General features: G+C 45.9%; 1 protein-coding gene across 6 annotated transcripts in view; it reads right to left on the reverse strand.

The window, feature by feature from the left end:
* LDLRAD3 (low density lipoprotein receptor class A domain containing 3) overlaps positions 1 to 25,849 on the reverse strand; it is a 279,936-nt gene that overhangs the window by 243,686 nt on the left and 10,401 nt on the right. For 2 of the 6 annotated variants that reach the window (XM_021083192.1, XM_021083186.1), the window contains exon 1: positions 19,696 to 19,801. The exons of 1 other annotated variant lie outside the window; for it this stretch is intronic. In XM_021083192.1, coding sequence (XP_020938851.1) covers positions 19,696 to 19,741 — 46 coding nt within the window. In that variant the 5' untranslated portion in view covers positions 19,742 to 19,801. 3 more of the 6 variants (XM_021083185.1, XM_021083189.1, XM_021083191.1) reach the window with 3 other exon arrangements.

Raw genomic sequence — 25,849 nt, forward strand, 5'->3', positions numbered from 1 at the left:
CCTCATGGTTCCTATTGGATTTGTTAACCACTGCGCCACGACGGGAACTCCGAGTAATGGAAATTCTAATCCCATAGAATTGAAATCCATTGTCGCCAGGAGCCCGGCCCTTCCTCTGCCCCACAATTCTGGTCAACTATCAGGATCAGACTGGACTTTGCTATCCCATTAACATTTATAAGTTTGCACGCTGACCTCTGCGTTGTTCGGCTGTGTCTCCTCTTGGTTTAGTCTTTACCCCATTATTTCCCTCCCATCACTCAAGTCACCCTTTCCATGTGGCATTGTGATGTGTTTATTTTACGAAACCGGCCTTTTACACTCTGTTTTGCTCCCCCGCCTCCCTTGGTTTCCGGATCCACTAAATGGCCTTTGGATGGTGCCCTAGGTATGCAAATAACTCAGGTCCCCAGAGAGTTCAATTTCATTCCATTCCACTCTCACCCTCCATCTCTCAAATAAGGGAACACTTTTTTAAACAGAAAAGGAAACAGTGTGTGTCTTCCTCTCAAGGGACTAAGGGGAAGGGCATTTCTATTTCAAAATCTTTGAGGCTCCTTCATTCACCTTAGGAACTCAGGTAAAGGAAGGTGCTCCAGAGAACCCAGGAAACTTAATGAACCTCCCAAATGCAAGCAGTTCATTCCCTTGAAGTCAGAGCAGAAGCAACATATGGAAAACTACCAGCAGTCACTTCGTCTGCATGATGCCCCACAGAGCGTGTACACTCTCTTCAATACAAAATGTAGGACGGAAAAAAGGATTCTGTTGGGGCCAAACAGCCCGAGATGAGCCATTTAAACTTGCAGCAGACCTATCATATATCCACGTCTCAGGACTTTCCTTCCAGAATCTAACTTAGCACTGACCCTTCACTATCTCCTAGGTCATGAAGAAAGTACCCCTAGAACTTGCAGGCAAGCTCAAGGGCAAACTCCAAGTACTTGGGTATTTCAGAGCCACCAAAGGGGGGAAAAGAAACCTGTTTGAATGTGTTGCAGAAAGACCAAGAAGACAAGAGAAAAACATCTCAGGGAGAGGAGAAATGGGAAGAATAAATTTTTCAAAATCAGTGTACAAATGATTCAGAAAAACCTGATCTCAAGTTCATGGTTGGTGACCAGAAATTTCAGGAATGAAAATATCAGGTAGACCAAGAGTCCTCATTTCTGTTTTAAGGCCACCGCCAGAATCAAAGTTGTCTGTGGTCAAAAATAATTCCTGTTGCTCCTAGGATAAAACTCAATAGCCTTAACGTGGCCTGCCATACATACAAACGTACATAAGTGAAAACGCATACATTCATTCAACCAAGGTTGACTCAGCACCCACTTCAGTACCAGCACTGGGGGAAGCACTGGGGGTTCAGGTATAAATGACACCCCCAGCCCTCACACCCAGCCTCAGAGCATGGATTAGTGATCACGTGGTGATGCTTCTGAGATGCCAGGCCCTGGGATTGAGTACCGTGCATGCACGATCTCGTCCACTCCTCCCAAGAATGCTATGAGGTTGGCGTTATTTCCCTTTTACAGGGAAAGAGCCCACTGAGGCACAGAGAGGCTTTGGAACCAGCCTGACATCACACAGCCAGAGTCAGAACCTAGACCATTAGCTTCAAGAGCCTGCCTTCTGAGCCATCACTCCCCCGCATCTCCATCAGAAGTGGGGTCCAGAAAGCATGGTGCACCCTTAGTTCAGTGGTCTCAGCAGCCCTCACAGAGGAAAACACCCAGGACAGAGGAGCACAGACCTGCTTTCTAGAGGCTGAGCGGTGGGGGCTCCCAGAATCCATGTAGAAAGCAAACATTCTGCTCTCCAGCAGAATTAAGACCTTCTTAACCCAGCCCTAAGGCCAGGAGTTCAGACCTGGAAGTTTGTGCCACGCCAACAATGGAGCAACCACCTCTCCGCCACCCCTGTGCGAGATGTGCTCCAGGTTCCCAGCTACCTCCACCAGGGGGCCCTGGAAGGGGGGAGTACCAGGTGGGGAGGGCCACAGCCTACCACACTCCCCTCACTAGTAATCAAGAGAAAGGACACTGAAACCTCAGCAAGTTACCAACTGGTGCCCTTGGGGAAAGTAATTAAGAACTCAATTCTAAATATCAGAAGAAATGTGGGGAAACAGGTGCTCTCATAAACCACTAATGGGAGCATAAATGGGTCCATTTTGGTAATAGCTGGTTAGACGGAGAATGTGCAAACACTTTGATCCAGCAATTCTACTTCGAGAATGTTAGAAAGTCCTGCTTTTGTGCACAAGGTTTTTCACTGTGGCTAGTCATGGTCGCAACCTAAACGCCTTCCTAAGAGATGAGTGAACAAACTTCAATGTATTCATACAATGGGATACCCTACAGCAGTTAAAATACATCTATAGGTGGCAACAGGGATGGACCTCAAAATTATAAGAATACATGTAAAAAGTTGCAAAAGTACACCAAGAATGACAGCACTTCTGTACACTTTAAAATATTATGCACTAGAGAGAGACACAAGCTAATGTGGGAAAAAATTAAAACACAGACAGAAAGGCTAAAGGCCAGCTTGAGGACAGTGGTGACCTCTGGGCAGAAGAGAAGGTGATGAGATGAGGACAGTCCTTGATAGTATCTGTAATATACTTTTCTTTAAGAAATCTGAATTAAAATGGCAAATGTTACAAAGCGGATAGGTCCGTGTGATAGATACACTAGTGTTTGCTACACTGCTTTTGGTTCTTTGATGATGTTTGAGAGATTCCAGAGTTTAAAAAAATTAACATATGTATTTTGAAATACCAGGCTACTCTTATAATCATCTAGGTTTAAGTACCACTCAAGTATAGGGAACAAGCGTAAATTAATGGGAATGCCAGGTATGAAGTTCAACATGAACAAAGGCAAGGAAGAGGCAGCCCTCAAGAAGTAAGATTATGGAATATTATTCAGCCATAAAAAAGGAGGTGGTCCAACCACATGGAACAACACGGATGGACCTGAGGGTATTATGCTAAGTGAAATATATCAGATAGAGAAAGATAAACACTGCATGATCTCACCTATGTGTGGAATCTTTAAAACACCTGAACTCATAAAAACAAAAGAGATTGGTGTTTGCTAGAGGCAGGTGTGGGGTTCGGGGGGGTGTGGAGAAATGGGTGACCTTGGTCAAAAGGTATAAACTTGCAGTCCTGGGAATGTGATGTATAGCATGTGACTGTAGTTAGCAATACTACATTGCAGATTTGAAAGATGCTAAGACAGTACATCTTAAAAGTTCTCAACAAAAGAAAGAATTTGTAATATGTGAAGTGATGGGTAACTAAATTTATTGTGCTAATCATTTCACAATATAGACATACATCAAAACTTTTTTTAAAAAAGAATGGAGATTTATTCTGTGTTGGGAGTTGAATATGAGAGGAGAGCTTTCCAGAAAATACACTAGTAGAGTTCGGAAGGGTGAATAGGAAGCTTTCTCTGAAAAACTGTACAAACACAGGCAAAGCTTAAGTCAACAGTAAGACCAGACAGCAAGCAAGGATACACACTATATACATAAGACTGCACTGAGCCACAGGAAAAGGACGAGTTGGGACACCCATCTCACTCACGCTGGCCAGATTCATTTGCTAAAAATCCAACAAGAAACAGGGATCACTTGGGGACCCATATCATCAGCCAAGGAAGTCGGGGCAAGGATGATGTGCATCAGTTCACCCCACTCACCAGGCAGGGAGATTGTTCCTAAAGAGGCCCGATGCTGCTGGAAGTGGGGGGATAGAGGGTCCCCCACTACAGAGCCCTCTTCCTCAGAACCCAGCAGGGTCTGCAAACCAGACTAAAGCACGGCACACAAATCAAGAGGAATTTTACTGGTTACTAAAGTAGTGTGGTCTCAGCCTTGTTGCTCTGCACAGGTAACATTTCCCACCAATTTGAATGGGGGCGGGTGGGGCACAGCGATTTACTCTCCATGCAACTCTTGTAAATCATTACTGTAAAGTGTAAGGCAGAGTTAATTTATAGGAAGGGGAGGATTGATGTGTCTGGCAGACAAGAAGGTCCAAACCTAGGCCACAGGATTGGAATTCCCCAGTAGCCAGCAGTTAAGAATCTTGCATGAAAAAAAAAAAAAAAAAAAAAAAAAGACTTTAGGAGTTCCCGTCATGGCTCAGTGGTTAACGAATCTGACTAGGAACCATGAGGTTGCGGGTTCGATCCCTGGCCTTGCTCAGTGGGTCAAGGATCCGACATTGCTGTGAGCTGTGGTGTAGGTTGCAGACGCTGCTTTGATCCCAAGTTGCTGTGGCTCTGGTGTAGGCCGGTAGCTACAGCTCCAATTCTACCCCTAGCCTGGGAACCTCCATATGCTGCAGGAGTGGCCCAAGAAAATGGCAAAAAGACAAAAAAAAAAAAAAAGAATCTTGCATGGTCACTTCGGTGGTGCAGGTTTAATCCCTGGCCCAGGAACTTCTGCATGCCATGAGCGAGGCAAAAAAAATGTCCATTGACAGACGATTGGATTAGGAAGATGTGGTATGTATACACAATGGAATACTACTCAAACAAAAAGAAAGAACAAAAGAATGCCATTTGCAGCAACATGGATGGAACTAGAGATTCTCATCTTGAGTGAAGTCAGAAAGACAAGCACCATATATCACTTATATCTGGAATCCAATATATGGCACAAATGAACTTTTCCACGGAAAAGAAAATCATGGACTTGGAGAATAGACTTGTGGTTGCCAAGGGGGAGGGGGAGGGAGTGAGGTGGATTGGGAGCTTGGGGTTAAGAGATGCAGACTATTGCCTTTGGAATGGATATGCCTTTGGAATGGATAGGCAATGAGAGCCTGCTGTATAACACTGGGAACTATGTCTAGTCATTTATAATGGAGCATGATAATGAGAGCAAAAAGAATGTATACATGTGTGTGTGACTGGGTCACCGTGCTGTACAGTAGAAAAAAAACGTATTGGGGCAATAACAATTGATTACAATCTTTAAAAAAAAGAATACAAAGAATATTAAATTCTCTCACTGTAATATTATAATGGATGAAAAGATTAAGTGAATTAACCTGTGTCACCATGCTATTTTATTAAAATAATCATGAACATTTATGGTCATAAAACATGTTCTTAGACTTCATAATTTTTAAACACAGAAGACTTAATAAACATGAAAACTAAACAAAATGGGAAATTTTCAAAAAAAAAAAAAAATGGCTAGGCAACAGGGTTTAAAACACAAAGCAACAGTAATGCCAATGACCAGATCAGGCACCCAGGGGTCCTGAGAAGACCTACAGAATTCAGCAAAGACTTAACACCCCATCCTAGCTTCAGATGACTGAGGTCAATCAGGGCCAGACTGGACCAAATTTAGAAAAATGAAAAGCCAAGTTTGTGCTCCACACACCAAGGGCAACTTATAACACACACATACTACAAATCTGAATCATTCTGTTTCTTAAGAATTTTCATTCCATGTAAAGGAATTACTCTTCTGGAGCTGCACTATCCAGGAGGACTTTCTGCGATGACGGAAATGTTTTGCATTTGAGCTGCCCAGTGAGGTAGCCACTAGGCACATGGGGCTACAGAGCACCTGAAATATGCCTGGTGTGATGGAAGAGTTTAATTTTTTATTCAATCTTAACTATTTTAACTGGGCCACACTTGCAGCATATGAAAGTTCCCAGCTAGGGGTTGAATCAGAGATAGCTGCCAGCCTACACCACAGCCACAGCAATGCAGGATCCAAGCCTCATCTGCAACCTACACCACAGCTCACGGCAATGCCAAATTCTTAGCCCACTAAGGGAGGTTAGGATCAAACCCGAATCCTCATGGATTCTAGCAGGATTCGTTATCACTGAGCCACACAGGAACTCCTTAACTACTTCAAGTAGCCACTGTGGCGAGTGGGTATCATATAGATGAGTGTCCTTCTTACTGTCAGCATAGTATGTTGACATACTGATGTGATGACTCAGCCATCCTAGCAAGCATGAGCTTTTGGTGTTACCATTAAAAACAATGCTGGCTCTCACACCCTCACAGCTGAATCTCTGTTCACATCCCAAACTATTTCAGTGGGATAAAGTCCTAGAGGGGGAATTGTGGTGTCAATGGGTAATTATGTTTCTAGGCTTTTCCTACATAGCAAAACCACCCACTCACAGATGTGAACAGAATTTTTTCTATTACCAGCCATTGTCACATACATGATTCTCAAAGGATCCTTAACAACAACCAGATAAAATCAGAAGGGGCAGGTAACAGCATCCCCTAGGCAGAGACAAAGAAACAAGCTGTGAAAGCGCATGCCACTGACTTGGATAGTTTAGAGAATGTTTATAGCTGACATCAAAGAATAAACCCAGACATTCTGTGATATCAGTCCATTTCTTCTCCCACATCAGATTAACAAAGAAAAATGCCCATGCTATATTCACAAGTGAGAAAAGCAGGAGATGAAATTATATTCCCCAAATAATCAAAACTGTGTTAAAAAAATCAAAGAAAATAAACCAATGTGTTAATAGTCTTCAGTTGATAGAACTCTAAGTTATGCTTTTCTGAATTTTTGTCCAAATTTATACAATAAACCTGAATGATTATTTAAAAATCAATTATTACATGTTACTTTTTTTTTTTTTTCTATTTTTCACAGCTGTACCTGCAGCATGGGGAAGTTCCCAGGCCAGAGGTTGAGTGAGAGCTGCAGCTGCTGGCCTACACCATAGCCACAGCAACGTTGGATCCCAGCCGCATCTGAGACCTCTACTGTAGCTTGTGGCAATACCAGATCCTTAGCCATCAACCACAAGGCCAAAGATCAAACCCGCATCCTCACAGACACTATGTTGGGCTCTTAACCCACTGAGCCACAATGGGAACTCCCATATGTTACCAAATGTTAAAGAATATTAGTGAGCAATAATAAAAGCTAAGTGTTTTACAGGCATTATCTGACTTAAAATATCTCTACATGGTAAGGACCACCCTTTCCCTATTTACAGGTGAAGACACAGTAGGTTGGGAAAAGCTGAAGAAACCTGGCCAAAGCTGAGACAGAGGGCTGGAATATGAACCTAGGCTGGCTGCCTCGAAAGCCTGTTTTCTTAGGCACCTCAACCGTGCAGTTCACACTTTAGCATGAGCCCAAATCACCTGAGGATCTTGTTAAAATGCAGGTGCTGATTCAGGTGATACTGATGCTGTCGGCCTGGAGACCCCATTTTGAGCAGCAAAGCTCTACACCATAATCCCACGATAATACTATCATCTTAAAGGAGAAAATACACTATACTCGACCAGGAAAATGTTCCCTAATGATTTAAATGATATCCATGCTTACTAATTGAGAAAGGCAAAAACATACTTTTCTCCTCGATCACTTTTGCAAAGCCTCCTTTTCTATCCATATGGCAGCCCTTCAACTGCTCTTGCAAATTCCCTCCCGCAGACACTTCCCCTGGGCAGCTTGTGGTGTCAGACTAAACCCAACTGGAAGCTTCATCAACCTTCTCATCTCATTAGCACGGAGGACTGTATCCCCAAAGCTTCCACAAGCAAACACTTCTACAAGCCCAGGGAGCAGGTGTGTGGAGGAAAGGCCCCTAGGGGTGTCCCAAGGAAGCAGCTGGTCCCACCCACTACCCCCACCGCAGACACTTATCACCGAGTCATCAGGTCAGGTCAGATTTGCTGTTCTCTATTCTCACGGACCTTTTCTTTGAAACATTAAAAGGATGTACTCTCTAAATATTTTAACCTTCTAAAATTTGGCAAGCACTCGTTAATTCTATACTCAAAGAAACTTCAGCACCCTTTAATTATCTTCCTAACACTTGGTGTCTTTTTACGTGGGATTATCAGACACTCGCGTTTGATGAAACTTTTGCCATTTGCAGTAACGCTGTTTATCTACCTTAATGCTTCATGCTCTGCAATTACTTGCCTGATGCCACGAAATAGCCCTTGCACACAGGATTTTATTTCCCTAACTTTTCATTCTATTTATATCTCTTATGCTTCCTATATGAATAGATGGCTGATGTTTTTCCCACAAGAATTAGTGACACTTTGTTATACATTTGTCTTATAATTGATGTACTTCTATCACCCTCCACTTCCCTCGAAGATTATACAAGTGATGCATTTCCTTCCTTGAATCATTTGTGCGGTTTCCGTAGCAAACTTTTATTTGCTTTTAAATTAGGCCAGAAGATAACCTTAAGCTTCTTAGTATTTAACATTTTTCACACTGATATTTTTTATAAGATAGAACTGTTTTCACTTTTTCTTCCCAGTTACTTCTTGTACCATTAAGTAAACTATGCCAACTCCGTCTGAATGGAATTAAGCTACACAGCAATTTTCATTCACCTGTCAGAAGCCCTTGTTATATGCTACATGCTAGAATCCTGCCTAATTTATCATCTGATTTTAAAACCGCTATAAACTATTTCCCTCTCAAAGGCCTCTTTCTCTTTGTCATGTTTTTGAAACCACGGGGTTTCTCTGGTAAAGATCTCTGCAGGTCTTTGAAGCTGAACGAGAGTCTGAAGCTGAATGAGAGTCTTCTAAAACCGAAAAGAGAAACAATGTGTCCCCAGAAGGCACTTCCAAATGTCCTTCTTCTCCCAACTGCTTCACTCCTTCCAAGTCAGCCACTTATCTTTAGTGACCACCTCCAGGCCTTCCAGGCATCTTATAGGAAATCCTACTGTGTAGCTGACACTAAGCCAAGCCCTGACTCAGCTGCTGGAGGAGTACAACAACAAATAAGATGGGCATCAAAAAACACGGCAGACCCCATCCTGCCTCACCGCACTTTAATCACACAGGAATGGGAGACTTATCTTTCCTGCTCAGGAGTACTGCTGAGTTACATTCTCTGGTTACTTTCCAAAGATCCTGAGCTTGCCCCTCAATGGGGGGCAGTGGTCCTTTCCCTGAATATATATATTCCAACTTCTGATCCACCCCAATTCCTCTGGTAATAGAGCATCCTTATTACATTTTCAACATCTGTTAGCTTTTCTTGGATTGTCATTATCACCTACATGGGCAGCATAAATAAACTTTGGGCATACTAAATCTCCCCTACTGCATCACTGTGCCACCAACCTTTACCGTCTCTCTGTAACACTTACCAGGTTAGTTCAAATTTCATTAATACGGAATATTCCTGATGCAAGTCATTCTTTCCAGTGTTATCTCTTTTACAGTAATTAGCATCACTCTTTCCAGTCCTGCTACCAGGCCCAGGTGGGCTCCCTCCTACCACACTTTTAAATAAACGTTTATAAAATCTGCTTTTGAAACCCTTCATTCAGTTCTGTTCCGGTTACTCTTAACTCTTAGCATCAACAGGTTTTTGTTTTTGGGGGTTTTTTGGGTTTTTTACAGTTTTGGACTTTTTTCTGATGACATTTTTTTCTGATGAAACACCCTCTGTGGCTAATCACTCTTTCATCGTCCTCCATCGTCCCCAAACTCCTCTTATTTTTATAATGAAAAACAAGTTAAATTTAGAACTTTCCAAACCAATGGAGAGGCTTTTTTTTTTTTTTTTTTTTCAGCTGACTGTGGAGCCACAAGTGTGACGAGGGCTCATTTCTCAGCCACGTCCAATTAGTTTAATGATTCCTGGAGAACAGTGCCCTGATTCAAGGCAAAAGCTGAAGGAAAATGTTCCAGTAAGGCCATCAAAGACAGCACACTGGTGATACCCCCAAAGCTAACCTCACAGGGCCTTAGAATAACGAGAAGGGATTTTTCATGCAATAAAATCACACACCCCTTATGTTTTCATTTCTCTCTGCCAACAGACACATGAGTGTCCCACACTGGCTGCAAGTGTTCTCAATCAAGGTATTCATACCCGCCCTGCCCCTCCAGCACCCAGGTTTGGAAGGCTGGTTCCAGAGTCAGCTTGCTGGCTGGCCTCCCTCCAGGCCAGAGACAACTCTCGTCTCCAAACTGCACCCGGCTGCCTGTCAGAAATCACCGTCAGACTTGAGTGCCTGCAAATTCACCCAAATTACAGTCTCCAGGTATCACAATGATTCAGTGAAAAGGGAGAGAGTTTTCAGGAGAGAGCTTGGGGGAGAGGGTGTGGAATCCTGAGGCCCATCCGTGCTGGTCTCCCCCGCAGGGATTAGCGCTCTTCCGACCTGGAGCGTTACTTCCTCACAAGACAGGACCTCGGCCCACAAGAGCCCCTTGGTTGGAAGTAACAAGATGGGACAAATTCCTTCTAAACATAAACATTTCACCGTCCACCATAAATAATATCAAGGACTAGTTCGGAAAATGTTCTCCCCGTTGTGAACCATACAAGCTTAAGGCAGAGTGAGAAAGTCAGAAAAACACACTTAAATTTTTCTTTTTATAGGAGGCATTATAATCAGCACTATATTTGCATCTTAAAAATTCTATTTCTAGACTTTATAAACAGTGGGCCCTTCTCTTTGGCACCCGGCACTCTTGAGGGAAGTACTGACCAAAAAGAAATTGCTCTGGGGTTGGTATTCCAACAAAATATTTCCATCCAAGGGGGAAAAAAGTCCCCCATCATGAATACATTCAAAGGCAAGCCCCACGGTGCTGAGATAACTTGTTTATTGTTGTTATTGTTTCTTTTAATAAAGCAGCCTCTACAAAGGCCAATTTAAATGCCTCCAATAACAAGTCCTCCGCAGGGGGAATGACAGAATGTCAGTTTCAATCTGCCAAGGACAGGCCACTTGAATAAAATCAACTTGAGATACACACTCCCAACCAATGGCTCTCCAACAGATCATTCTATCTAACATAATAAGCATGGCGTCAACACTGACCTCAATACCCAGTGATGGAATTCTCTAGCACAAGCTGGGGAGTGCCCTTTCTTCCTCCAGCGCACATGAACTTGAGTGTCTACTCAAGGCCAAAGGAGTAGAGCCAGTGGTCAAGAGCACAGGTTTAAGTTGTGCAGATCTACATGGCCAGTTCTGAAACTACCTCTTACTGGTTGTGGGTTGGAAAATTCCTTAGCCTTCTGTTTCCCCATCTATAAAATGGCAGAACATACTACCTACTAAATAAATTGCTGTGAAAATGAAATAAGATTCACTGGCAGAGGAAGCATGAAATAAATTATGATGCAAACATATACCAGATGTTCTGAAAGCTGTTTTTAAAACAATGGGTAGTTATATATGAACTGTAAGAAAGATGGCCAAGAAAACACATACCATTGGTACTGTAACATCTCCAAAATCAGGATGTGCCTAATTCATCTTTAATATTGTAACATCACTGAAAGCAAGATGTGCCCAACAGCCAACAGCATCTTATGAGAGTATAGAGTGAGCAGAAGCTGTGAACTCTTGGTCACTGCAACTGCCTGGGTGAACTTGGTCATAACCGCTGTTGGGTCATGATGTGTCATCACTTCCAGCCAGTTCTGTGCATTGTTGGTAATACAGACATTGAATTTACCTGCTATCTAGGATGTCTTTTAAAATATGACACTAGGAGTTCCTGCTGTGGTACTACAACAGGATTGGCAGTGTCTCTGGAGCAATGGGACATAGGTTCTATCCCCCACCCAGCACAGTGGGTTAAGGATCCGGCATTGCCACAGTTGTGGCATAGGTTACAACTGTCGCTAGGATCTGATCCCTGGCCCAGGAACTCCATGTGCCAAGGGTGGCCAAAAAAAAAAAAAAAAGACATTAAAATTGTGCATTGAAAAGCACTGTGTATACAAAAAGGCAAGGAAACAGCATAAATTTGAAAATAGTGAAGCAAATATCTATCCTTGGAGAACAACTACAATTCCACATTCTTTCAAAGCATGAGCCAAGCACCTTAAAGGACTTAAGGGAGGAAGATACCCAATAGTAGCCAAAACCCTATCATATTTTGTTTCTGTGATAGAGACAAAGGAGTGCCATTCACGAATGGAGAAATACAAGTGAAGAGAAGCAAAAATGCCAAACGCTTCGTAATAACTGGAATGTCTAAACACCAGTAGCTCAAAGCAGAACTGACAAAATACAGTTTTATTGAGTAAAGAAAACAAGTCAGGAGTTCCCATGGTAGCGTAGTGGTTAACGAATCCGACTAGGAACCATGAGGTTGCGGGTTCCGTCCCTGCCCTTGCTCAGTGGGTTAACGATCCGGCGTTGCCGTGAGCTGTGGTGTAGGTTGCAGACGCGGCTCGGATCCCGTGTTGCTGTGGCTCTGGCGCAGGCCAGTGGCTACAGCTCCGATTCGACCCCTAGCCTGGGAACCTCCATATGCCGCGGGAGCGGCCCAAGAAATAGCAAAAAGACAAAAAAAAAAAAAAAAGAAAAAAAGTCAACAAACTACAAATATAGATAAGTATGAGCTCACTGAACTCCATGGGCGCACATGTATGCGTGTGTATAAATCTGAATTAAGGCGAAGTTGATCTATACCAGATACACAGTGAGAAGTAACTTTAAACAGAGGAGAGAAATGCAAATGGAGGATGAAGGAAAGACTTGACTGTTTTATTGTAATGACTTCTATGACGCTTAAAATTTGTATATACTATTTTTGCATATATTATTTTTTTATTTTTGCACATATTACTTTGCGATGTTTTCAATTCAGGAAGATTACAACAAAAGGATACATGTTTTGTCCTGGCACTCTGCCAGACAGAGTAACGAGTGGTAGCTATCATTATGCTCCAAGACCCCACAAAAGAAATAAGAAATATGACATATACGTTTAACGTATGATCCTAGCCCCTAAGGAGTTTACAATCTAGTAAGATTAGAGACTAAAGAGGTAGGATATATATACACACATATTAAAACATGTACATATACATACACCAAGATATGTACATATACACACATATATAATAGGTACATATATGTGTCTATAGGTAGTATGATAAGATAAAGGTTATTGTCTAAAGCCATGTAAGAAAGTCTTGTGAGAATCTCAGAAGCCTAGAGCTCCAAAAACCTTAGAACATCAACAACTAGGAGCTCCCACTGCGGCTCAGCAGGTTATGAACTCTGCCAGTATCCATGAGGATGCAGGTTTGATCCCTAGCCTTGCTCAGTGGGTTAAGGATCCAGCGCTGCCGTGAGCTGTGGTGTAGGTTGCAGACTCAGCTCCTTTCCAGCTTGCAGTGGCTGTGATGTAGCAGCAGCAGCGGCAGCTCAGATTTGCCCCTAGCCTGGGAATTCCCATATGCTGCAGGTGCAGCCCAAAAAAGAAATAAAAAAAGAGTATCAACAGCTGTACCCCATTTTACCTGGACAGCTAAAGCTCAAGAAGTAAGCAAGCAAGGACATGTGTCATCACCTCTGCAACCTGATCAAAAACAACTCATCAGCTTGGAGGGCACTGTGCTTAGTCAGATAAGACAGGTGAGAAAAATGAATCCTGTAGGATATCACTTACATGTGGAATCAAAAAACACAAGAAACCAGTGAATATAACATAAAAGAAGCTGATTCACAGATATAGGGAACAAACTAGTAGTTACCAGTGGAGGAAGGGCAATATAGGGATCGGGGAGTGGGAGGGACAAACTACTGGGTGTAAGACAGGCTCAAGGATGTGTTGCACAACACAGGGAATAGAACCAATATCTTGTAAGAACTATAAATGGAAAGCAACCTTTAAAAATTGTATAAAAAGAAAAAAAATTTACAAACAATTACCCATGCATTAAATATTCCCAGTGACGGAGTTCCCATCGCGGCTCAGTGGTTAACGAATCCAACTAGGAACCATGAGGTTGCGGGTTCGATCCCTGGCCTTGATTAGTGGGTTAAGGATCCGGTGTTGCCGTGAGCTGTGGTGTAGGTTGCAGACACGGCTCGGATCCCACGTTGCTGTGGCTCTGGTGTAGGCCGGCGGCGACAGCTCCGATTCGACCCCTAGCTTGGGAACCTCCATATGCTGCGGGAGCGGCCCAAGAAATGGCAAAAAGACAAAAAAAATAAAATAAAATCCCAATGACAAGGTATGCATGTCTGCCAAAGAGGCCTTGTGACACCCATGCAGCTCTGTTCCCATGAGGAAGGATCACAGCTCCGTCAGTATAGTTCACATTCGGGAACACACCCAAACCCCACTTGCGGAGAAGGGACTCCGCCCTGCCCAGCTCAGGGCAGAGGTAAACCATGCCATTTCCATCACGGGATCATTTAGGGGCCAAGAACAAGTTCTGCACAGCTCGGCTTCCCCAGAGTATAGCACAGTGCATGGCAGAGGCGGCGCCGCACTGGGGAAGAGCCAAGTAGAGCTTGAGAAGAGTCAAGTGACCCGGAGACAAAAAGGACGAATATTCACAGGCCTGGGAAACTAGGGCGCCTCCCTGAGCCTCAGGCTAGGAAGAGGGCAGCTCATGATGTTGGATAAGGAGTCCTTCTCCCCTTGCACCCCGAGCCCCTCTCCTGGTACCGCCTTTTTTTCCCCGCAAATTCACACACAAAAGAAGACGGCAGACAACGTACGTCACTGGGCTGAAGAGAAGAGGAAGTAAAAAAACTCAAGGAAAGCTGGCCACCGAACAAAGGACAAGCACAGCTGGAAGGCAAAGGTTCTTAAAGGAATCCAAGGGATCCAAAGCCCAGCAGAGCCTAACTTGCAAAAGACTTCAGAGAAGAAAGGAGAAGATGAAAATTTCTCTAGAGCCAACTTGCGGCCACTACAGAAGATTCCCCCCCCACCCCACCCCCCGTGCCCCGCCACCCGCAGAAAGGACTCGGGTTCTAAAAGCCTTTGATGGGAAGGGGAACCAAGGGGAACAAAGACTGCTCTGTGGGGAGGAGGCAGGGGGACTTCCAGGGTTAAGATTTCGACACCCAACTCCCAAGGCAAACTTTCAGACAGCTTCTCCTCCAGCTGGCAGGACCCCTGAGCCTCCCAAGTTCAAAAGTTACTCAGGGAACCAGGTGGCTTTCGGTGTCACCTGCCTTTTACCTGCTTTCTCAACCTGTCTCCCTCTCTCAAGGGATCTACATCTACCATCTCTAACTTCACTGGCTTTCACAACGTCACAAGGGGGAAGCACAGGGAAAGGTCAATGCTGAGGGCATTTCTACCTAAGAACCTTCTTTCACACCAAACTTGCGAACTTGCGGGGCTGCAGGAACAGAAAGCAGAAACCTCTCAAAGACACTTTCAGGATGAGCAGTAAGAAAGCTCAAGAGGTGAGTTCCCTGGTGGCACAGCCAGTTAAGGATCTGGCACTGTCACTGCTGCGGCATGGATTTGATCCCCGGCCTGGGACCTTCCACACGGCTCAGGCCTTGGTTAAAAAAAAAAAAAAAATTCTCAAGATATATGGTGGAGGAGGGCACTCACACCAAGCCAGGGGCTCTCAACTGGTGACAACTGGTAACAGCTCAAGATGCTGTTGGTTGTCACACCTGGGGGAGGCAAGTAGGAGGAGGCTGCTACTGGCATCTAGGACCAGTGATGCTGCTAAGGCTCCTAAAATGCACAGGACAGCCCCACCTCCCCCAACAAAGAACTCTCCAGCCCCAATGTCAAACTCCCCGAGGCTGACACACTTCCCTAGACTATCCCCAGCCCTGTAGCAGCTCCAGAAACCCTAACTATCCTACCTGAAATAAATATTTGTCATCCCTCTGACCAGGCAGTTACCATGTCACTAAAGTACACTTATCCTGGAAGCAACAGGAGGCATCAAGCAGATGATGCGAGAGGCTAGTGCTGGGTCCTGGGAGTACCTGGCTGCTCTCCCAGCAAACACTCTGAAGGGCGCTTCTCAGGAGCCAGGAGAGTAGATTCTTTCACAACAATGAAACAATGAAACAAAGACACACACACACACACACACACACACACACACACACAAATCGGCCATCTTAAAACCCTCCCCAGCTGTCAGGGAGAGGCGGAGGCAAAAACAGCTGCACAGTTAGACTGGCCCTTGCATTTCCAAACTATTCCAGAGAAAAAGAAAGAGGAAAAGAGCACAAACAACGCCACAGGCAAAAAGAGATGTGCCCCGGGGGCTACCTCGTAGCAAACACCGGTGCCTTCACTCAGAGTTGCCCTCAGCACATCACATCTTTTAGTTTTTAATTGTAAAATACAATAAACATGCAAGAAAAGAGGACATGTGAATAGAGAGCTTAATGAATGAAAAGGAACCTGGGTGTCACTACAAGGCAGGTCAAGGAGAGCACCACAGCCTGGGGTATCTCTCTCTCCGGGCAAAAATCCAGGTGCTATTGTGAAAGTCCCAGATTTACTCGAGGCCTGAGACTGATTTGATGTATTTACCATGAATACCTGCTGCGGTCACCATGAAATGAACAGATCTGGGAAGGGGGTCTCTTTGTGGAAACAAACTCGTGGATTGTTCATTCACAGAAGCACGCAAGGGGAAGGACATGGAAGGGTAGCTGGAAATGGGGGAGCCCAGACTGGAGGCCAAGAGAAACCTGAGTTACAATCTGGCACCCGGGGCATGGGGTGAGCTCTCTGGGACCCCAAAATGACTTCCCGCCACACAACATGGTTGGAAAAATTCAACAGGATCGTGTGTTTCAATGGCGAGCAAAGCATCTCACACATATACTGGGTACCCCTCCTCTCCTTGCCCATGAAAAGAGGCCAGGCTGGAAGGGCCACGACTTTCATAGATTATTTTATTAGACAGCATCCTAATCCCAAATTCTCTAAACTGCTTTACAAGTTCGCTTTCCAAGACCCCTGGTGACTGCGACAAAGAGGCATCTAAACCTAGAGCCAGTCTGTCCTCCCTTCTCCTGCTGGCTCGCATCCCAGTCTCTCCCTCACTCACCACAAGGTGAAAGGCCCAAGTGGGCCGTCAGGAAAACACACCTCACACCCCAGGAGGGAGCCTCCGTCCACCTCTTTGAAGATGAAAAGCAACAAAACAAAGTGTGTTTATTTGTACTTGGTGCATATGGCCTCATGGACTGGCCTGGGCTGTACGAAGCCACTCAGTTCTTTAAAATAATAATAATAATAATAATAATAAAACCCACCCACTCACACCGCTAAGCAGATCCTTCCAGGAGAAAAAGTTAACACCCACACTCCTGGGATACCCAAGGGGGAAATCAAGCCTTTTCCCTGACAGATGGAGAATGTGAGGAGTCTGAGAAAGGTCAGCCAGGAAGGAGGTGAGCCTTCGGACCCCCGCAGGGCCTGGCCACCGTTAGAAACGCTTCACCATCCATGCACTTAAAGCCACCGAGGCCACCACGGGGGAAAAAACTCAGACAGGCTGAGTCTCTCTCACAGGATACATTAAAAAATAATAAAGGTTAAAATGAATGCTTTACTTCCCTAACACAGACAATAAAAACAAAGCGAGCACACACACACACACACACACACACACACACACACACACACATACACAAAGGTGTCTGAGAAGGTTCCTGAATAACAAATGCCTCCAGATTGCTCTTGAAATGTAGTGCCCAACCCTACAGAGACCAAGAACTCAGATTAGGGCTCCACTCTGACCCCAGGTTTCTTCATGAACTATGAGGAAGAGACAGAATTGAAGCACTGGCTTTTACAGTCTTTCTTGTGGTGTTACCTCTTGGATGACGTGCAGGATGTGGGGTGGAAGGGTAGAGTCCCCACCCACTATGACCCCCAAACTAAACCACACAGGCTTCAGAAACACTGACCAGCCCCATGTCTGATAACACTTCAGATCAAAGTGGGATCCCTGCTAAAAGGATGATACTTAATGTGAGAGGAAAAAGGCGTACACCCCAACCTGCCTAGAGGTTTCTAAAGCAGCAACTAACTGTAAAGGAGAGTCAAAGCCATACAAGCTCAGTGACCACAGATAACAGAAAACCACCACGTGGGACAGATAGAAATTCTGTGACAACCCCCCCCCATCCCTCCCTCCCCACTAGGACTATTTTATTTATTTCAGTCTTATTTTATATGTGTACACACATATTAAATAACCAGTGCTGACCAGAGAAAAACAAAATTAACTTTACAGCTATTTTTACAGGGATGAAGACTCAACCAAAGCAACCCAGTACCGACTGGGGGATGCAGTAAATAACAGTTTCTAATGAGCCACAAACAGCTCTCTGAGGAGAACTGTCCTACTTGGGTGTTACCAGGGGACTCACCACAGCTGTGCAGATTGAGAGCACGAATCTAGGCAGGTCTTTGTGTCCGAGATGTCCTGAAAATCTGCCTGTTCTAATAGCCTCCAAATAATTATTCATGCCCACCAGTGACTGCCAACGCCCCCTTGAAACTCTCTCCCTGGGGTAGCCCAAGAATTCAGGAGAAACAGGGAACTGTGACCCAGACCTGGTTAAAAATCCACAGGAGCCACCAGCATTCCACACTTAACTGGAAGCCACAGCAAACCCACAGACATCTAATGGGAGTCTCCGCTGAGTGGGGATGATGTCATAGGTCTAAGAATGAGGGACAGCTACCCAGCGGATTCCGAGGATGTCCAGGACCAGGGACTTCGACATCTCTTTCCAAGGGCACACCTGGCAGGGAGGGGGAAGCTTAGAATTAAGTGAGCTTCAACTTCCCCCAACGAATTCACCACCAAAGGCACCTCCACAGTCAGTAGCTGGAAGCATTTGGGGAAATCAAGCATTAATTAGACATGCGAATGGCACCAACGTCAGGCAAGCCAGCTGCTGCTGAAGAAAGTTCGCTGAGCCCTGTCACCCACTTTTCTGGACATCAGCTGCCCAGAAATAAACATCAGGGGGCCAAGGGCGTGCCGACCCTAGGAGTGGGAGGGGCAGCTGACAGCTGTGGCCGGCGGACAGGGGCAGAGGAAGGGCTCCGAGCTGGAATTGGAGTGTGCCCACATCAGCAGAAAAGTTCCTGGGAAGAGCATGCTGTTCCTGGGGGCCTTCGGATGCAAACGCTACAGAGGTGCCCGTTTCAAAGGATCTGCAGATGAAGCCTGGGTCCTCCACTAGGGCACCACACCCGCCAGGCGAGGCGGGGGTGATCGGACGATTTCAATAAATGTTCCGCTCCCATTATCAGTGGGAAAAATTAATAATTCCCAGGTCTGGCCCTGCTTCATCTCTCTTTGCCCAAACCAAACAGTCCCAGGGAGGAACGGAAGGAAGCGGCGATACCAGCCGCCCCACGCGCTGTCCCGATAGGGAAACCGAGGCACGGGGGTGCACACAAGAGACCCCCAAAGAGGCCCTTGGGGAGGCTAGCGCAGCACCGAGCACCCCGCGTCTGGGATGATGGGATCGGGAAGCTTTCTTTCCTCTCCCCTCCCTCCTTTTCCCTACACCACACACACACACACACACACACACACACACACACACAGAGTCTCTCTCTCTCTCTCTCTCTCTCTCACTCTCTCTCTCTCTCTCACAGTCCAGCTACGCCCAATCTGGGCAGCTGCCGGGCTCCCTGGAGCCGGACTGCACACAAAGCCCCGCCCGCGCACACACAACACTGCACAAGCCGGCGCGTAAGCCCACACAATAGGACGGCGCGCACCCCGCCGCGGCCCCTTGCCGGGGTCCCGGCCAGCCCGACGCCGGGGTTCCGCCCTCCGTGCACACCCGCGCCGGGAGACGCAGCCCGGGCAAAGGAAAGGGGCAAGATCTCAGCCCGGCCGCCGCACCCCGCACCCCGCAGAAAGTTCGCCGGACGCCCCCCGACTCACCCGCGGCGCTGCTCAGCAGCAGGCACAGCGGCCCCAGCAGCCACATGGCGCGGACGCCGCTCCCGCTGCCCGGCGCCGTAGCTGCCCCCACGGCCTCGGCGCTGACCCCGCCCCTCGCCGCGCCGGCCCCGCCCCCCGCTGTCCCTCCTCCTGCCCGCCCCGCCCTCCTCGGCCGGGCCATCCTGGCCCAGCTCAGCGAAGTTTTGCAAGAGTCCCTGCTGCGCGCCGCGTCCGCGTCGCACCCCGGGTGTCCCGGCTCCAAGAGGCCTCCGAGGGGGCCGCGGAGGGTCCGGCTCTGGCGGCGAGGATCTCTGTTCTTGCCTTCTTTCTCTTTTTCTTCCCCCTTTTGCTCCTCCATCCTCCGAGGATGCCGCGCTCACCATCTCCTCAGATCCAAACTTGAGTTCTTTTCTTAACTACAGAATGATTTTACTCCAGAGAGGGAAAGAAAAAGAAGAAAGGGCCAAACGTTATGAGAAAATATATATATTTTATTTTTAGTAGGGAGAGTGGCATATGACCAAGTGCTTCTCAAACTTTCATAGGCATCCAACGCATCAGGATCTTATGTTGCTGGCTCTGACTCAGTAGGCTTGGGGAGATTTTTCTAACAAGGTTTTAAGTGATTTTAAAACCAGTACTTGGGATAGGGAAGCTAACACTTTCAAGGCACACAGCGTTGCCCTGTTTTTTCCTCTGGATATTGTCTACCTAGATCAGGGGAACGTTTGGGCCCCACTTTGCAGAGAAGAAAAGTAAATACGAAAGCAGAAGCCCAAATGCAAAAGGAACAGCTGCTCCAAGTTGGGGGTCCAAGACAGCACTGGTGACAATACTTAAAGGATTTCAATGGAGGAAGAATATGACACTTTTCATGCTCCACTCTCCAGGCCTTCCCCCCCCGGGGGGGGGGGGCAAAAAAACTTCATGCAGGTAATCTCCAAAAACTGGAAATGTTGACATCATCAACAGAGGCATGGATGAACAAATTGCATTCTACCATTTAATGCAACAACATGAATGCATCTCAGAAGCATGTGAAGAGAAAGAACCTAGCCTCCAAGGATCCATTCTGTGTGACTGCATTTATAAGATATAAGGGGTGAAGCACCAAAATCAGATCAGCAGTTATCAGGGTCTGGGCCTGGGGGCAGGGGATGAGTGCAAAGGGGTGCAAGAGAACTTTCTGGACCCGTGGGACATTTGTGCATCTTGATTATGGTGGTGGTTACACAACTTTATGCATTTGTCAAATTTTATAGAACTGCACCCCTAAAACCCACACGTAAAATAAGTGAATTTTACTGTATATAGAGTGTACCCGTTTGAGGGAGCGAAGAGGATATGGTGCTAAGACAGCAGGTGAAGGGGGGTTGGGGAGGGCATGCCTGCATCAGATTTGGGATGCACTGGACACAACCGGGAGGATACTGAGAGTCCACACATTTGCTTTTTAATTATCTGCTCTAGTCTGGAAACATGAAGGCTAAAGTGGATCAGGTCAAAATTTAAAAATACCAAGGATGATTCAAGATAATGAGAAAATGTGATTTGAGGTAGTTCAGCAAGTCCATAATACAAAGTAATTTGTCAAGTATGGAAAACATAAATCTCCAAAGGACTTAGCATCTGGGGGTTCTATCCAGGGTTCCATGAACACTAGGCCACAAACACTAAGGAGACCATCCATGGCTTCAGGGAGTTTTAAAGCCCCTAAAATTTTAATGCAAATTTCAGGTGTATGTGGGTATGTGCATTTTCCCAGGAAGCATGTTGGAGTGAGGCTCCTGGCCTCTGATAATGATACACAAGAAGGCAAACAACTTCACCTACAGTTGCTCATTTGCCTCCAAACATTAGGAATACAGAAGGACAATGAACCTGACCCAGTGCCATCTGTTCTTGTATTCTTGTGTTCCTTTGGGCACGTAAACTTCAACTCTGGGAATGATTTAGTGTACCTGGCTTGCTTTCTCTCTCTCTGGCTCTCTCTGGCTCTCTCTGCCTCGCTCTCTCTCTCCCTCCCTCCCTCCCTCCCTCCCTCCTCTCCTCTCTCTCTCTCACACACACACACACCACACACACACACACACACTTCTTTTAAATACATTAATGTCTTTGAAATAATTCCGACGATGTAAAGCCCTCTTTACATTCAATGGTTGTTTTTACACTTGTATTAAATCACTCCCAACCTCCTTGCCATATAAGCTGGGCAGGAGGTAAAACTATTCTTTTTTTTTTTTTTTTTTTTTTTTTTTTTTTTGTCTTTTTGCCTTTTCTAAGTCCGTTCCTGTGGCATATGGAGGTTCCCAGGCTAGGGGTCTAATCGCAGCTGTAGCCACCAGCCTACGCCAGAGCCACAGCAGTGTTAGATCCAAGCCACGTCTGCAACCTACACCACAGCTCACAATAACAGCAACACCGGATCCTTAACCTCCTGAGCAAGGTCAGGGATCGAACCCGCAACCTCATGGTTCCTAGTCAGATTTGTTAACCACTGAGCCACGACAAGAACTCCGGTAAAACTATTCTTTATACTTTATCACTCCTCTCTTTTCTATTTCTTTAAAATTCTATCAAAATCACAGGACACTCAGTTTCTAGAAAATGTGATAAGTTTCAGTGCTAATTGTCCAGCTCTCAAGGAGCCAGCCCCAAATCTCTACAGTTGCTTTAATAAAACCCAAACCAGAATGCTTTATGTCTGTTATTTACCAAAAGCAAGACACTCTGACCCTGGATGTATGCTTCAAACATGGCTTAACAGGGCTGACGCAGGGAAGAAAGAGTTGTATCTCTCTGTGATCTAATGCTCTGTCCTTCCCACACTTTTCCTCATTTGCTCCTCAAGCAGCTCCAGCATCACAGATGAAAATAGAGCCAGCTAGATCTTAGCTCAGCTCCTTCTTGGATGTGCTCCCATTCTCTTTTTACTTGCCACATACTAGTTCTGTGACTTTGAGCAAGTTATTAGCCTCTCTGAGCCTTAGTTTCCTTATCTATAAAACGAGGATAATAAGAGCAGCTGGATCTTAGCGGTGCCATCAGAATTCAATGAGATACTGTATGTAGTCTTTGGCACAGTACCTCGCACACTGTGGAAAGGTAGATGCAGTTGTGGTTCATGCAATGATCATACTACAATACTGCTGTGGCAGCCAGTCTTCAAGATGACACTCAAAGATCCTGGTTTCTGGTATCCATGCTTTGTGGAGTCACCTCCCACACTGAGTGGGGCCAGCCAATGTGTGTGACCAATGGATACTGTGGAAGTGACAGTGGGTAACTTCTAAGGCAGCTCATAAAGGCACAGTGGTTTCTTTCTTGCTCTCTTTGAGCCCCTGCTCTGGGCAAAACCAGCTACCATGAAGTGAGGCCCCGCAAGCAGCCCTGTGGATAAGCCCACTTGGAGAGGAGCTTCCTGCCAGCTTGCCAGCCATTGGAATGAGCCATCTTGGAAGCCCTCCAATCAAGCCCTCACATGACTGTGCCTGGGCCAATATCCCACTCGTTTTCGTGAGAAATCCTGAGCTGGAACCACCCAGCCACTCCCAGATTCCTGATCTACAGAAACTGTCAGTGATAATAAATGTTTATTGTTGTTTTAAGCCACTAACTTTCAGGGTGATTCCCTGAACAACAGTAGATAAACAGCCTTTAAAGTCATCCATAGGATTGACCTAATGGTTCCAGAAGACCTTTTAAATTACTTAATACTTGGAAAACACTAGGAATTTTGCGGGGTACAGAGTAAGCACTCAAATGTTAGTTTTATTGCTATCACAGTTTATTTTTTTCATTACTGCCATTACCATTTTTTTTTTTTGGTCTTTTTAGGGCCACACTTGCAGCCTATGGAGGTTCCCATATTACAGGAACTACAAATCGGAGCTGTAGCCACCGGCCTGCATCACAGCAACAACAGGTCCGAGCTGCCTCTGAGACCTACACAACAGCTCACAGCAACACCAGATCCTTAACCCATTGAGCGAGGTCAGGGATCGAGCCTCATCCTCATGGACACTAGTTGGGTTCATTAACCACTGAGCGACAACGGGAACTCCATCATTACCATTTTTCCAAAGCACATAAGCAACTTTCAAATTAAAAAAAAAAAAAAGTTTTAACTGAAAGAAGTGTAAGAACGCATGCGGAACTAACAGGAGGGAGAAGAGTCAGGGACACTAAAAAGACTGAGAGAAACTTCCTCACAGAAGGTTTGCTGAGGAGTTCCCATTGTGGCGCAGCAGAAACAAATCTGGCTAGTATCCATGAGGATGCAGGTTCGATCCCTGACCTTGCTCAGTGGGTTAAGGATGCAGCGTTGCCGTGATTTGTGGTGTGGATTACAGATGAGGCTCAAATCCTGCGTTGCTGGGACTGTGCGTAGGCTGGCAGCTGCAGCTCCAATTCAATCCTAGCCTGGGAACCTCCATGTCCTGCAGTACAGCCCTAAAAAGCAAAGGAAAAAAAAAAAAGTTTGCTAAAACCAAGTAAGCATTAGCTTCCTAAAATTCAGGCAGAGAGCTAATGGAAAATATCTGCCCCCTCCAACCCCCAGTCACTTCTGTGGCTCATAGCTTCACAAGGGCTCCATACTCCCTGCCCTATGTTCTCCCTTTCATTTGTCTGATTTTCATTCTTTGGTATGTGAAGAAAACAGAAATTACTTGAGGATACAGCCAGGAAAGTCTTGTTCCACTGCAAACTCTAGTGGATGCTGAAATCTGCCTACTGAGAGGCTGCCTAGTGGAAGAAGATGACTACACTCCTCCCGGAAGTGCACGATGCCCAGCACACACACACACACACACACACACACACACACACATGCATGCACGCGCGTGCACTGTCTACCACTCACAGGTTATCAGGAGTCCACAAAGCAGGTAACTGAGGGACAGGCTTTGAGATGGCTCATACACCTGGGCTCCTGGGTCCCACTGCTTACTTGAGCAGTGAGACTGGGAAAGTCACTTTACCTTCAAGTGTCAGTGTTCTGTGAAATGGCACAACAATTGGACCCACCTCCTGGGGTTATTGCATGAAGCAAGAGGACTCACTGAGCCCTTTACTTATTTGACAGCTATTGAGAGGGAACTGTGTCAAACACTGTTCCAGAGTCTGGACCTGCTGCAGTGAGCAAACATTTCCCTGTCCTCATAGAGCTGACAATCTACCTGGGGAGGCAGACACACATCGCATGGACATGTAATACAATGTCCGGTGCGTAAAGGCTATGTGAAACATTCAGCAGAGTCTCTGATTCACAGCCCTGATTCATTCACCTCTTACTATGTTACCAACTTAGAACCTACATGTGGCGGGGTAGTAATACTAGGAAACATGAAGGTTAAAGCTGCAGAAGTCTACACTAAGCAACCTCTGAGATGATCCCCAAAGATCCCACTTCCTGGATTTTTTTTTTTTTTTGTCTTTTGTCTTTTTAGGGCCACACCCACAGCATATGGAGGTTCCCAGGCTAGGAGTCCAATTGGAGCTACAGCTGCCAGCCTACGCCACAGCTCACGGCAATGCCAGATCCTCAACCCACTGAGCAAGGCCAGGGATCAAACCCAAAACCTCATGGTTCCTAGTCAGATTTGTTTCTGCTGCGCCACAACAGGAACTCCCCTGGAATTCACATTCTTAAGTTATCCTCTTCCTTGAGTGTTGCTGGACCCAGTGACTCAATTCTAACAAAAAGAATACAGTACAAGTTATGGATGTGACTTCCAAAAGTAGGTTCTAGTAACACTCAGGCTCCTGTCCCCCGCCCCCCCCCCGTGTGTGTGGTGTGTGTGTGTGTGTGTGTGTGTGTGGTGTGATTCTCTCTCTCTCTCCTTTGCCAGCTGCCAGTTTGTAAAGTGCACTATGGAAAGACTCCAGTACCAAGGAACAATAAAGGCCTCCAGCCACAGCTAATGAAGACTTAAGGCCCTCAATCCAAGAGCCCACAAAGAACTGAAGCCTGACAACAACTCCATGACTGGACTTGGAAGCCAATCTTCTCCCAGTCAAACCTTCAGATGAGACCACAGCCCCTGACTGACTGTTTGATTGCAACTTCATGAGAGGCCTTAAGACAGAGGAACCCAGCTAACTCTGCCCAGATTCCTGACCGAGAAAAACTGGACAATTATATGTTTGT

This window comes from Sus scrofa, chromosome 2 (genome assembly GCF_000003025.6).
Source record: "Sus scrofa isolate TJ Tabasco breed Duroc chromosome 2, Sscrofa11.1, whole genome shotgun sequence".
Classification (NCBI taxonomy): domain Eukaryota; kingdom Metazoa; phylum Chordata; class Mammalia; order Artiodactyla; family Suidae; genus Sus; species Sus scrofa.